General features: G+C 39.1%; 1 protein-coding gene across 1 annotated transcript in view; it reads left to right on the top strand.

Annotated features, from left to right (window-relative positions):
• Positions 1 to 15,601, top strand: part of CERKL (CERK like autophagy regulator) — a 44,676-nt gene that overhangs the window by 21,240 nt on the left and 7,835 nt on the right. The window contains exons 3-7 of the mRNA XM_081334440.1: positions 2,260 to 2,391; positions 6,446 to 6,509; positions 9,537 to 9,679; positions 13,922 to 13,996; positions 14,524 to 14,701. Of these exons, the coding sequence (XP_081190566.1) occupies positions 2,260 to 2,391; positions 6,446 to 6,509; positions 9,537 to 9,679; positions 13,922 to 13,996; positions 14,524 to 14,701 (592 nt within the window). The remainder of the gene's footprint in view (positions 1 to 2,259; positions 2,392 to 6,445; positions 6,510 to 9,536; positions 9,680 to 13,921; positions 13,997 to 14,523; positions 14,702 to 15,601) is intronic.

Here is a 15,601-nt window from a genome sequence, read left to right as displayed (position 1 = left end):
ACCAATAAATTAAACAGTGATTTGGACTTTTTTATATAAGAAAATCTAAACATTCAAGAATAAAATCAATTCACACTTGACAATTATAAATACATGCAGAGGATTGGGGATGCAAACTTAATGTATTTGAGAAAAGAGGCACAGTTTTCTCGTATAGAATCAATTATTTTTTGTGAAATAAGAGAAAATACACTTAACATTAAGGAATAGTCTTTATGAATCAGTATGGAATAATAATAATAATAATAATAATAATAATAATAATAATAATAATAATAATAATAATAATAATAATAATAATAATAATAATAATAATAATAATAATAATAATAATAATAATAATAATAATAATAATATAGGGACGCAGTGGCTCAGTGGGTTAGGATGCTGAGCTTATCGATCAGATGGTCGGCAGTTTGGCGGGTCGAATCCCGAGTGCCGCGTAACAGAGTGAGCGCCTGTTACTCATCCCAGCTTCTGCCAAACTAGCAGTTTGAAAACACGTAAAAATGCAAGTAGAAAAATAGGGACCACTACAGTGGGAAGGTAACAGCGTTCTGTGCGCCTTTGGCGTCTAGTCATGCCGGCCACGTGACCACGGAGACGTCCTTGGACAAGCGCTGGCTCTTCGGCTTTGAAACGGAGATGGGGACCGGCCCCTAGAGTTGGAAACGACTAGCACGCATGTGCGGGGGAACCTTTACCTTTACCTTATGGAATTATAGCCCACAGCACCAGAACTCATGTTCTTGAACCTCATTATCTGCTGGCTTTTCTTTAGAGAATAAACCTTGGTGTACCATCAGCCAAATTATCTTTACAAAAATGAGAGAATAACTTGTTACACTTTGTAGACAAAATAATCAAAGAAGCTTACATGTAGTTCTTGACGTACAACCATTCATTTAGTGACTGTTCAAAGTTATAATGGCACTGAAAATGTGACTTATGACAGGTTTTCACACTTAATGGCCGTTGCAGCATCCTCATGGTTATGTGATCAAAATTTGGTTGCCTGGCAACTGGCATGTATTTATGATGATGGCAACGTCCTGGAGTCATGTAATTACCATTTCTATCCTTTCCAGCCAACTTCTGACAAGCAAAATCAATGGGGGGAAGCCAGGTTTGTTTAACAACTGTGGCAAAAGTCATAAAATGGGGCACAACTCATTTAACAATTGCCTCGCTTAGCAATGGAAATTTTGGGCTTAATTGTGGTAAGTTGAGGACTATCTGTACTACTCTGATAAATATATTACTGATTGAGCTCGAATTTCTTAAATTCTTTAGGCTATGATAGAGTTCTCAACTTAGGATCTGTTCTCACAACATCCATCCAAATTGAAAAAGGATGCAATTGTGATACTTTTAAAAAATAAAAAATTCAAACTTTTTCCTGGGTTTGGGATGGCTAAATCGGAAAGTTAACTCTTGTACTGCAGAACAAATGCACATTTGTTTTTGTGAAATCCCACCAGAAATAAATATGAATAGAATTTGTGATGAATGAAATTAGTTTTGAGATAAAAATAATTAATAATTCATTTATTTTTTTGAAAAAAACAAAATAGAAAAATAACCTCAAAATTTTATTTCCAACACGAATGAAACTGCTTTGCTTTGCATAGCCTTTCACCTCGTGCCCTTTTTTTTTTAAAAAAAATCTTTTAATCAAGGGCAGGTTTCTTTTGCACCTGCTCCTTCTGTGTGGTATGATACATAATCTGCAAATCCTGAAAATTGTAGTATCAAATCTCTGCACCAACTGTGAAGGAGTACTATTATCAAATCCTTGCTGAGGGGCACTTCCTCTTATTCTCCCAGGAGACAATTCTCTTCTCACTTTATCACTCTCCCTCTTTCAGGTTTGAACTGTGACCTAAAATCTTTTTTTTATTATTATTATTATTATTATTATTATTATTATTATTATTATTATTATTATTATTATTATTATTATTATTATTATTATTATTATTATTACTGCTGCATAATGCTCTTGATGGTGACTGACTCACTTAGAGTAGGCATTGTTAGCTGTAAACACACAAGTGGGTCAGTGCTCTAGTTGTATCAGGATTATACTGGGGTTGGATATAAGTAATGAGCACGCTAGCTCCCTCCCCTCACCCCTGCCATGGTTAGGAAGAACTCTGAAAGCTGCAGGGTTCAAAAAAAAGCATAAATATCTGCCTGTTACCATTGAAACCGTACTTTCTGTCGTGGAAGGTGCCGTGACATTTATTTGTTTTTTAGGGTTTCCAGATCGGCCAAAGTCATTAAAAGTATTCATCAATCCAACTAGCCATAAAAAAGAAGCTGCTCGGATTTATTATGAGCAAGTTGCTCCCCTCTTCAAACTGGCTGACATCCTGACTGACGTTACTGGTAAGACGCTTTAGAGACTTTGGTTTAATCCATCAGTACATTGCATGAGTCACTAATACCGGGGATATTTGTGTTTCGGTGGATAAGGCTGTGACAAAGTACTGAGTTTTCCAGGGCTTGTTTTAGGAGAGGAGGTGATATCAGCGTAGCATAAAAGCAGTCTGGCAACCCAGAGACCCGTTTGCACAATCCCTATTGAACAGAGCACAATTGTTTATCAGAGATGGGACCGGTGTTCTGTGCAAGTCCCCTTTGCCTGTTTTTAAATATTTTAATTTGGGAAATACAATGTTGGCTTTCCCTGATTATTTAAAAGTGTTAAATATTTATTGAATATTAGACGACTCACACTCCTTTGGGTCACCAGAGATATCTCCTTACCTAAATAGAGAAACAGAGTGACCACGGGTGGGCAAAGCAGCAGAGGGAGCGAGAGCAACTTCTGACTTCCTGCCAGCTTCCCCCATTGAGTTACCATGTAGGAAGCTGGCAGGGAGCATCAGAAATCTTTCCTCCCTCCAGGGGCAGTTAGGTGGATGGCATAGGTTGGGAATGCTGTTTGCAGGGGTTCCTTTCTTCCCTTCCCTTTCCATCAGGCAGGTAACTGTAAAAGTGGCTGTAGTTGGATGGGGGAGGAAGTGAGGGATTGTGTGAGGAGCTGGGAAATTGTCGTAGAATGTTGGAAATGATCACATGACTAGAGCAGCAGCATTGAGGCAGCAGCAGGCTGGCACCACTGAAGCAGCCTCAACTTCCCCAAATTTCATTCCCTTGGGAGTCCTGGGTCCTGGGTTTTGGACATATTCTGTAAGTTAGCCCCTTTGAGGTACCTTGGTTCAAAATCGGTATGCCTCACGTTGCAGCTGGTTTAATCTACAGTATTGTGGCAAATTATTACCAGTTTTGAAGTAGAAGTGAATCAAACTTTTTAGACTGAGATGTTCACATTAAACATACGCCATACATTAAAAGCCTGCGATATGTAATAATAATTCAAGGAGTACTGCTGGGTGTTTTGGCTAGCACCCCTCCTGCAGGAGAGAATTCAACAAATTGCAAGGATGTCGGGTTTATTGAAGGTAGTTATTTTTGCAACAGTATAATTTGATCATCTTACACTGACAATCACACAGGAATATATTCTTCCAAATAATAAACAATGAACTATTTAAACATATCAATCTAAAATAATAGTTTTTCACATATTTGAGTTCATGGTACACTAAAAATAAGTTAACTAGACTATAATTATTTTTTTGTAGTTTTAGGGTTAGGGTTAACTAGATTATAATAAATGTTTGTTGTTTAGAGCCTTGTAAAGCATGCTGCCATAGAAATAACTCAATTCTGAAGCTTTGTAGTCCAGGCAGTTTAGCTTTGGCAGACTTGATTATTTTTACTTCCTGGAGTTTCCCCTAGGATGAGTCATAATTAAAATTAACAATATTTCCTGCTTCATATGCAGGAAATGGGCTTGTTTTAAAGTTCAGCAAAGCATCATGTTCCAACACACTCTACCTCATTGCAGTCAACTCTTTGCTTTGTATTGCTTTCTGTTTGTTCTCTTTGATTCAGCAGGAGAAAAGGATGTATGACTTTCTTATATTAATTATTCAGTAGTCAATAGATTGGAATGTATCATTCAGTCTGTTGTATCCATTAAGTTCTGTCCTCTAGGCAACTAAGCCAGTTTGATGTGATAGTTAAGGCACTAGGCTAAAATGGGTTGGTGACCTTGGGCCAATCCCTCTCTCTCGGCTCCAGGAAACAAGCTATGGGAAAAATCTTGTCAAGAACACTACAGGGACTAGTCAAGGCAATTGCCAGGAATCAACACTTATAGGTGCACACATACAGGTAATGGGAAGCTTACGGCTGAGTTATAAATATATCTTCCCAATGTTTATGTATCCCAGTGATACATAAAATCACTGTTGTTATTTGAACGTTCTATCGACTCATCTGCTCAGCTTTGAAGTATGTACAGAGAATGATCGTGTTAAAGTGCTGCTTCTGGGCTTTGCACAGTATTACTCTGGCCTTTAAGGTTTGGATATCGTATGACACATGCAGTGCTAATTTTAAATGATATTATTTGATACAGTAATTTGTTTACTCACCCTTAAAACATTTTACTTACTGTAATGAATTAGGTGAGCTGTAAAAATAAATCATATTAATTTATTACATTGATTAAACTATAACAACTAAAAATATTAAAGCATATTGATGTTGGAATTTTACAATGATGCTTCATTTATCCAGTGAATTTAAACATCTACAAAAGCACTGGAAATGATGGAACACACTACACAAAAGACAGCTAAGCATGAAATATTAATGCAATCTTGGATATAGTAATGTACATTGTTACACAAAAAATCCATCTGGAATTGCCTTATCAGTCACCAGAAATCTTTGATGAGTGGCTACAGCTGGGCTGGCCTAGAAAATTGTACATGTGGTTATAACATCTGCATTATGCCACTTAATTCTTTATTTCCTGGTGTTTATTGTACTGCATATAATAGCAACCAACATCAGCAATATACATTTAAATATTCATTTCCTCTGGGGCCACAAATTCTGATGTCTATGTGATCCATCAGCTTCTTATGTTATATTATTTTGTTACTAGGTTCCCAGCTTTCTTCTTTCTTCTTTGCTTTTTCCATTTCCATTTATTTGTTCAAATTGAGGCCAAGATTTAATTTTATATAATAATAATTAAGATAAAGGGATTATATGTAGTAGAACTATTTCTGTTAGAAATAAAATCTGTTTTCTCTTGTTATAAAAGAACAAATAAAGTCCACAAACAAGAGGCAGATGCAAAAGGTTGTATTTATCATGGAAGCTTATAGTGTCTCAGGATTCTTTTAATCTAGAAATATGTTTTCTAATATATTACAAGAATTAAGTTGAGCTCATTACTCTATCATACAAAATCTCAGAAAGTTTGTCAATTCAAATTTTCAACATTTCACCAGCAAAATTCTTATAAAAGAAACCATTTTGTAGTTGGAAGAAATCATATCGTATCTGATTAGTTAAATCGTTAAGTTTTAGAAACTCTTGCCAATGTGCTGTGACTCAACTTATCAATAATGGTGGGCAAAATGTTTTGAATGACCCATTTTGCATTTGAAACCATTGTTTCAAATTCAAAACAGCTGCTTTCATTTGAAATAGGTGGTTTTGATTGTTTGGGCAATATTTTAAACTCTGAATATTTAAAATACTCCAAAATGATTAAAATATCCCATCCTTACAAATGCCTTATATAAGAAAGAAACCACCAGGCAGATATCGCTGAGGATATGTTGTAACCGATAATGCTCAAAAGGCTATTCTTTTGCAGAACACTTGCCCTTCCTGGGCACGTAGCACTGCCTCCAGCAGAGCATCTGATGACGGTTTGTTCAAGTCTGTGGGCATGGAGAAGCAAGCAGTATTTCAAAGTTAGGAAAACTTGATTGGAGATTGGAGACTTTTTTTTTCCTAACGGGTGGTGGAAGAGGGAATTCAGTGAGTGCCCAACAAGTCTCTGGAAAGTGATTCTAAGAATTGAGGGTGAAAATACATGTCCCGGGATAACGTTGCGGGATCCAATCTGGGTCGGTCACCGGGACCAGAGGTTTCGTCTTCCCAGCTTTCAGACTCACGCTAGAGGCCATCCTCAGGGAACTTCTCTGTGTGCTCTGGGCTGTTCTGTGTGTGGTGTATTTATACGGTGGCTGTTGTGTGTAGCTTTTTAGATGTAGATTAGGGTGTTTAGTAGCCAGCCATCAACACCCCAATCTAAAAAGCTACACAGCCACCATATAAGTATCACACATAGAATATCCCAGAGCACACAGAGAAGTTCCCAGGGGATGGGCTCCAGTACGAGTCTGAAAGCTCGGAAGACGAAAGCTCTGGTCCCAGTGACCGATCCAGATTGGACCCTCTAAGAATTGTCTACCTTTAAGAAGTTCAATACACCTGAAATGGGCATTAATTGTTTTAGTCTTACAATGAATTATAACGGGGCCTTTCTTTTTACATACCGTAGTTACTGAATATGAAGGTCACGCTCTTACACTGCTCAAGGAATGGGACTTAAATTCTTTCCATGGGTAAGAATTTTTATTTATTTTTTCTTCTTATTGTAAGAGTGCTGTTAGTTTGGGGAAAAGGCAACTGAGCACTAGTCTTTTTTTTTTTTTTTGCAATTTGTGAAATGTGCGCTTATCCTGTCCAAATTACACAGACTCTGTGTAGCTCACATAAAATTATACTACCATAGAACAATTTAGTATAGTGCAGGGGTGTCAAACTCAATTTCATTGCGGGCCACATCAGCATTATGGTTGCCCTCAAAGGGCCAGATGGGTGTGGCTGGCTGGGTGTGGCCAGGTTGCCATGACTAGGTAGGCGTGGCTGGGTAGGTGCAGCCAGCCCAGCCTCGCTTCCCTGGGATGGGGGGGGGAGTGCTTGGCCACGCTTACCTCCTCAAGGCTGCTGCTGTTGTGCTCACTCTTCTTAGCCAGGTTGCTCTTGGAGGGCAGTGGAGGGGTGAGTCTTACAGTGCCGCTTTGAGGTAGCTGCTTCACCCGATGGCGGGGTGACAGTGGCTTCCCTTCTGAGCTCACAAGTTTCCCAAGCTGGAAGAGAGCGGAGGGGCGGCAGGACTACTGCTGCTGCCGGTGCTGCTGCTGCGCGGGTGAGGCAGGGGGCGGGGCGGGGTGGCCTGGCTGCGGGATCCCAAGGTGCACGAGTGCAGTGCAGGTGGGACAGGGCTGAGCATGGCTTATTGAATGCCCAGAGCTCACATCCAGCTGGCCATTGCTGCCGGCCATTGAGCAGCTGAGGGGCCAATGAGCTGCAGCTGCTGCTGGGCACTGCCAGCCCTTGCGCACTTGCTGCCTCCTATGCGTGTGCCCAGGGGGAGCGTCCAGCCAGGCTGGGGTGGGCCGGGGCTGAGGCAGCAGGGGCCAGCCCCTTGCAAGGTCCAGGGCGGCCCTGTGGGCCAGATCTAAACACATCACGGGCCAGATCTGGCCCGCAGGCCTTGAGTTTGACATGCCTGGTTTAGTGTAATAAAACCGTAATTTAAAAGAACCTACAAGACAGACATCTCTTATCCTAAAGGCTTGAAGGAAAAGCCAACCTTAATAGCTTTCCTGATACTTGAAAATATGGGGACCAGATAGGGTGTTCCATAGATTCAGGAGAGGGAAGGGCTCCCATGGATTTGGCTTGCTTTGGCCTATCATCCTTCTGACATTCCTAGGGGAGGAGCCTCAGAGCATGCCTTCCGGGGCTAATAACAAAGACAGAAAATATTAATTCAAAATAGACTTTTCATAGACAAGGTGGATTCAACCTCTATAGGGCTTCATCAAAAACAGTCAGCCATCCGAACTTTGGAACTGGGTTGCAAGTACCTTTTAGGAGGTCTGTTGGAATGGTTGCTAAGCAACTGATCGTAAGTCAAGGACTACCTATATTGGTAGTCTTCAGAAGCTGCCCCAAGTAATGCAGTCTTGAAATAATGAGGGTCTTGTTGTTAGGGCCTTACCCTCCTCTAACAAAGACTGCAATTGATGTACCAGTTGAAGCTGGCAATGGACTCTATCCAGTAATCAGGTAAGAGCTATGAATTTGGGAGACCCTTAAGCTATTTATCTGCACCGTGAGGGAAAAAGCAGGACCAGCATCAGAGCTACTAGGTAGTTGGGTCATCTTAGCCATCCTTCTCCAATACAGTGACGCCCACCTTAAACAGAGCCACTAGATGACATTCTGCCAGCATGGTAAACTTGGAGAAGCACTGGTGCTTTGCTGCCTTAACCACTATGGTGCAGGCCTTAACTTGGCTTTTAAGGGCTAAAGTTCTTCCAAAGTAGTTTACAGTCATAAAATGTAATGCTAAAAACTCATGCAATAATAAAAATGGGCTCACATGAATGTCCCCAGATAGTCACTATTATAAGTCAGAATTGGTTAGAAACCAATTTTTGATACAGAAGTTCTAGTACGCAAAAAGAATTACATCAAATATTCTCATCAGAAGAATGACAAACTCCATCAAACAAACGTATTAGAACAGTGGTTCCCCAACCTTACGGTCTTGACGGTCCGGCTGGGGAGGGGAAGGGAACTGGGCTATGCGAGTGGTGGGTTGGTGCACATGCACGCAGCCCTTGTGTGAATGGTGGGCTGGCATGAGTGGTGGGCCGGCATGCATGCATGTGAGTGCCCATTGGCCCACCGCTCATGCAAGTTGTGCACGTGTGCGCTCCAGCCAGCCACTCATTTCGCCCAATTCCAAATAGGCCATGGCCCAATAGTGGGTCGCAGCCTGGGGGTTGGGAACCCCTTTATTAGAGCTTATGTTCACAAAAAATGCAAAAGTGTCTGCAGAAATAAAAGGCTAACAGAATCTGACTCCTTCTCATTTACACTATCCTCTTAGATCTGCAAATGTTTTCAGTAGTATGCCATACAGTTTGCATGCCTTTTTGGCAAATTATTGAAAGGGAAAACATTCCAGAAATAAAAGGGCTCAGAAAAGTATCTTACTAAATAAATCTTGACTCTTATTTGATATGTTGTCTAAGGCAGGGGTGTCAAACTGGCAGCCCGTGGGCCGGATGCGTCTTGTGCAGGCCACGCCCCGGCTCCGCAAAGGTAAAAAATGTGATACGTCACGATATGTCACATGACACAATCGAGTTTGACACACGTGGTCTAAGGCATTTCGTCTGATAGAATTAATGCCTTTTTACAAATACTTAATGAGTTTTTGAAAAATTAATTACTGTTACAAATGGGATGGCTTTTAATTATAACGAGAACGGTATTTTATATAATTCATTATTAGGATGCAATGCAGACTGTTGGTAGAGAAAACTGGAAAAAAAGGATTTCAAAGGAGGAAGTTGGGTGATTTTTTTCTTTAAAAAAATGTATATCGGGTGACCATTCTTATCAGATTTCACTAATAAGAAAAAGTCAAGGTGGAAGTTATTTAGTTTGTAGAGATAAAAATTAAACTTGGCTAATAAGCTATCTGGAAAAGATAATAAATTTGTAGTAATATCTAACGCTTGACTCTAAATTGTCTTACATGTGTCATTTTACAATTCATTATTTTGTAGGGTGGTTTGTGTTGGTGGAGACGGCACTGTCAATGAGATTGCTCATGGCCTTTTGGTTAGAGCCCAGATGGATGCTGGAAAGAACTGTGACAATGCACTTGTACCAGTCAAATCACAACTTCCACTTGGGATAATACCAGCAGGTAAGAGTGCATAGTTATTAATATGAAGAAGGTTGCATGAATAAGAATCTCTACTAGATTTGAAAACAGGTACAGTATTATGATTTTTGAAAAATGCATATTGTTCTGCTGTTATTTCCTTATTCGCTTCAGATGAACCCATGATACATGGCTTGGCTTGTTAATTCAGTAGTCTTTAGCTATGGGAATTATTTTCTTTGTCATTCTTGCACATTTAAGTATGGTTCTTATAAAATCAGTCCTTGCCCTTAATGTAAGAACCATTTATAGAAGTAGAGTGCAGTAAACTTACCGGTCTCTGTTTCATTTTATGAACAATTCTGAAAAAAAGCACACCTGAACCACCTTGGTTAATCGTGGAGAGATCCATGTGCAACTGTGAGAAGGTCTCTCTACAGCAGACATGTCAAACTCGCGATGTCACATGACGTCGCACGACGTATTGGAGCTTTTTCCCCATTGCCGGCAATGGGGTGGGCGCGGTTTTGTTGCGACCCGTCCGGCCTGCGGGCCGGCAGTTTGACACCCCTGCTCTACAGCTTAATCTATTAATAGGTGTCAGATAATTCATATCGCTCATCACCTATAATAGTGATTTAGAAGCAACCTTCTATGTGCTTCTTCTTCATCAGTTCAAAAGTAAAATTTTAACCCAAAGAGAAGATTGCCATTCTTTCTCCCTTTTCCTTATATGATACCCAAGGAGAAAAGAAGTCAGTGCTCCTGAGGGATGATACATGCCTTTCTGTTTTGTGCATTTCCAATTGACAGATAAAGGTATTTTCGGAGTAGGAGTAAAGAGGTCGGTAGGTGAGAAACATGAAATTATGTAAATTATAAGAAAGAAAGTAACTGATTAAACACCCTGTTTGTAGCTGGTAGAAAATTGGTCTAAACAGAATGAGATGGCACTTTTCCAGCATTTTACTCTCTGTCTTTTAATGTTTTTTAGTTACTGGTATTTTAAGTAGAGGTGTATCAGGAGTGAGTGAGAAATTTTGTGTCGTTATAGATATGTGACACAAATAAAAGCTCTCTCACTTTTGTCAGGCAAGAAGGAAGTAAAATTTAAAAAAATTGTTGAGCATAATACATCTATTAATTTTTAAGTTTGTTTTAAATTTAGTCAAGGTAGACTATAGTAGCCTATAAGCCAAAGACTATAAAGTAGTTTTTTCCCTATTGAAAATTGTTGGTATTAGAATCTTTGTTTCATATATTTTTGGAAAACATAAATGACTAAATATAAATTTAACTGTAAAAATAGATTTTTGAGGGAGGTGTTTATATCACCCATTTCCTAAATTTTAATAGGGAGTGTATGCTAAATTGTTGTTTCCCATATGTATATCCTGACATACATACTACTTACTTCGGCAAACCTGTCTGTATGAGTTGAGATCTACAGTATATCAAATAAATTTATTCTACAGACAAAATAAAAGAGATCAGATGAAGGATGGCTACAATTGTCTTGCTGCCCTTTTAGAATAGTGTTTGTCTGTACTTAGTTCCTTAGCTTTTATTCACATAAAATATGAATATGAATGACAGCTAAGGAATTCAATAGATATACTTGAATAAGGAGTGAAGGAAATTAGGAAGACAAGGGAAAAAGAATGTAATTGGCATAAAACAAAAGAAATTTATATATTGACTATATAATCTTTCAGCTTTAAACCACTCGTTTGCAACGTATTTCTGCTTCCAATTAATTTGTGGAGAGTAAAATATTGTTATGAGATTTAGCTTCCATTATGGCTTGGGTAAAGAAAGCATCATAGCGTTGGTGCAGTTTTCATGAGACTCTTAGAGATGCATGACTAGGAAGTCATTACATCACATTTATCTATTTGGATGTGGGACACATTAACAGACTTATGAATATTCATGATGTCTGGTTAATTAAGTTAATTGTTCTGCAGGATTGCTTATACTTCCAAGGACATTTCCCTTCACAATTTTTTGTCTGGTACCTTATCAGTCACGCTTTACATAAACTATAGATACTTTTGTCTTTACTCTTGCTGTTTGGTATTCTTGGGAATGAAAATTGGTTAGTAAGTTAATATTAGCATTAAACAGAAAAGATTGTAGATTGTCTCACTCTTTAGAATATATGTTTGGAACACGGTGTGAGAAAAGTGCCACAGATTAAACATTTCTGTGATAGCTATTAATAAGTTGTTCTTAATATTGCTACCCAGAGCTATCACTAGGGAAATAAAATTTTAATTCTCCCAAGGAGTAAGTAGCCTTTATTTTCATTTATGTGTCAAATATTGTAAGTATAAAAACTTGCAACTGTAAAGATTTGATCAATATTTATTATATGCTAATATCTTTTCAGTGCCAAATAAAATTTAATCAACAAAATAGCAATTATAATGATAAATAAAACTGATGTACTTCTAAAACTCTTGTTTCTGTAACGCTTAACTGGGTGAAATAGTGTATCATAAGGGAAGAACTGAGTGAAATAGTGTATCATAAGGGGAAAATGTTTGTTTCATATATTTTTGCAAAATGACTAAAACTGAGTTGAACCGTAAAATTAGAATTTTGAGGGAGATTTTTTTTATATGACCTACCTTCTAAATTTTAATAGGGAGAGTTCAAATGGGCTAACTTACAGAATGCATCCATGATTCCCAAGGGAATGAAATTTGGAGAAATTGTGGCTGCTTTAGTGCTGCTGGGCTGTTGCTGCAATTTGTGATGCTCATTTTGAATTTTTCAACCATCCCTCGCTTTCTCCCCCTACCACCAGCAGCCACCTACCTGCCTGTTTGGAAAGAAAGGAGAGGAATAGGAAAACAGGGAGGGAGGGATCCCAAGCATCCTTCTCAGTCCACTCCACCTCTCTGCATGCTCCCCCCAACTACGCCCTCCCATGCACCCCCCCCTTAACCTGGATGGCCCTTCTCACACACCCCGGCAACCTTCCCCCCTTTCTTGACCTGTGTTGGCCCTGTGCACCCTATCCTATGGCACCTCTTGCACACCCTCAACACACCCTTCTTGACTCATGTGGCGCCCCTCACGCACCTCCTGAATCCCTCCCCTACATGGCAAGAGCCACTTACCTGCCTGCTGGCTTTGGATTTGCAGCTTCCTTCTGGCTTCCCCACTGACTGCCTACAAGCTTCCCACAAGCAAAATAAATGGGGAAGCCAACAGGAATAGGAGGGAGGGAGGGAAGATTTCCAATGCTCCCTGCAGCTTTCCACAAGGAAACTCAGTGGGGAAGCTGGCAGGAAGAAGGATGTTCCTCAGTGCCCATTGCTTTTTTGCCCACCTGTGATCATTTTAGGCAACGATCTGTTAGGTTAGGCAATATCTCTGAAAAGTTAACTCAATAGGGCAAGGGATATCTAGTAACATATAATTCTCAATCTTTGCTTAGAGAAGAAAAGTATATGAAATTATTAGTTAGGGTTTGAATCAGAAGTACAAATACTTTGTTCACGCACCACAGTAAAGTGTTATTTACTTAATTGATGAACAATAGCTGGCTCACTTAGAGCCAATAGGTCAAACCAATAAATAGGCCCAAACTGCTTAAATTATGATTTCTGGGGTCTTAACAACATAGTTTACTAAATTCAAAACTCAAATTGGAACTCCTTCAGTACAATTATCCTGACTTTATTAAGTACTCTTATTTGCAAAATCATTGCTCTGTTTAGTGTCATAAAACTTTTTTGGTTCTTTATACTTAGTTCATTCTTGTTCTCTACCCAAAACAATCAGAACTTGGCTTGTTTTGAAGATCCCAAGGCTAGAATCTTGGAACAGAAAAACAAATCCTACCAAGTAGTTATTTAAAAATCAGCATTTCATTGGTTTAGTTAGTGCAAAAATGGAATAACAGTTTTTAATAGTGGCATCTGCAAAATAAAAATACAAATGAAGAATGAGTTCAATGTTACGCTTTAAATAGTTGGATCCTCACTTGAATTAAATGGTCAAGATTGAGAAAAGATATGGTCAATAAACAATCTGATTGTTGAGTTCACAACTGCCATTGATAAAAATGCATGTTTAGATACAGAAGCAAGCCATAGTTTATTAAATCTTTCTTTAATCTTTCTTTACTCTAATTCGGGGAATCTTTCTACCTTTGTAAATTTTGCTTAACAATTCTTCATGCTGATTTAGAGAATTTATCCATTCTCCTACAAAGAAGTTTCACTTTGCTTTATTTATTTATTTTTGTTATTCTCTCTTTAATATTTACAGGTTCAACCAATATTTTGGCACATACTCTGAATGGGATCCAACACACACAAACAGCAACCTTGCATATAATATTGGGTAAGTATTGCATATAATATTGGGTAAGTATTGCATATAATATTGGGTATCTGAGATTTTAGAAAGGAATATAATAATAAATATCCAGTGGCCTTGCTTTTTATACATGGAATAAAAAGGAATATACCCAAGATTTGTCAAAATTATGATTAAGATCTTCTATGGGATGGAACGTGCTTTCTGGAATGCTCTGTCCCCTGCTTTTGTTTATTTTTATTTATATAGCTGCTTTTAATTTATTGCAATGTGACAGTTGTATTGGGTGCTGTTTTCATTGACAGTGCATGTGTCCCATTTAAGTGCCATATGTGCTGTGGTAGTGCCTTGGGGGATCATGTGGTACACTCCTCTTGATTTATACAAACACAGGAAATCACTGTGTGTCTTGTACAAATTATGTTCTAGGTTTTTGATCCTCCAGCCCCTATATACGTAATTAACAAACAATAGAAGTAGGAAATGAGTTCCCTTATAAAATGTACACATACATATGTATACGTGCGTTTACATTAATGCTACAATTTTAGGGCATCTAAAGTCAGTGGATATGTGCACCTTCAGTAGCCCTATCAAGCTACTTCGCTTTGGATTCTCTTCTATGTTTGGCTTTGGATCAAGGACTCTAGCTTTGGCTGAAAAGCATCGCTGGATTCCACCCAATCAGCGTAAAGATTTTGCTGTAATCAAGACCCTAGCAAGCCTCAAGTAAGATGAATTTGAAACCATTGTTGCCTTAATCTAGGAATAAGCAATTATGTGGTACAAGTTAGATGACATGGATTCTAGTTTTAGCGAATTAGAAAAATGTATAATAACAGTTTTACATGGCGGTGAAGAGAAAACAGCAGCCTTCTTGTGAGAAAACCATAGCACGAGTGCCGGCAGATTCAGTGTCTACTAAGCGTAAGGCTGAAGAAAGCGGGGAGGGGGGGAGGAGTGTTGGAGAAGAAGAAGGTTGAGGGAGTTGGCAGATGCCAGAGGATGACAAAGAGAAGCCTACAGAGAAAGCACCTGCTGGGTGATCAGGCCTCCATAAACAAACTCCCCCACCCTTCTGTGCTTCCTGGCTGGGACTCAGTCCATCGCCAGGCAGAGGGAAGAGGGATGATTCCTCATGCTGGAAAGGCTGACTTGGAGGGAAAGAAGGGACCAGAGGCCGTTCAATTAATGGCACTGCTGGTGTGAGAGCAGGTGAACAATCCTCAAACTGCTGCTGTCAGATCCACTTAGTTTCTTGGTTAGTAATTTTATTTTGACTGTTAACTGTGAGTTATTGGTTTGGACTGCCGGATCACTTTTATGTTTTCAACCCCTTGAACGCTCAAGGGACTGGAAAGAATAAACACCAGTATGTTCTCTATGGGTCTTGGAGAGTGTCTGTTGTTCGCCAGTCAGCTCTTTACCTCTGTGTTTACGAGGATCTCTGCCCCATAGGTTAATGGCTAACGTCAAGGAATCATTCTGTAGCCATCTGCCCGTCCATGGCCATCAGACTCTTTCCCTTTCAGTAAGTGGTGTTATGCAGAGTGAGAAGTAGTGAGCTAAAAAAAAAAGGCAGGAGTTAAGATGAGAAAAAGCAATTCTAACTAAATGTAGTTTACAGTA

Source organism: Vipera berus, assembly GCF_964194415.1.
Source record: "Vipera berus genome assembly, chromosome: 1".
In the NCBI taxonomy this organism is placed as follows: domain Eukaryota; kingdom Metazoa; phylum Chordata; class Lepidosauria; order Squamata; family Viperidae; genus Vipera; species Vipera berus.
The sequence above is the reverse complement of the archived record's forward strand: the minus strand, read 5'-3'. Positions and strand labels throughout refer to the sequence as shown.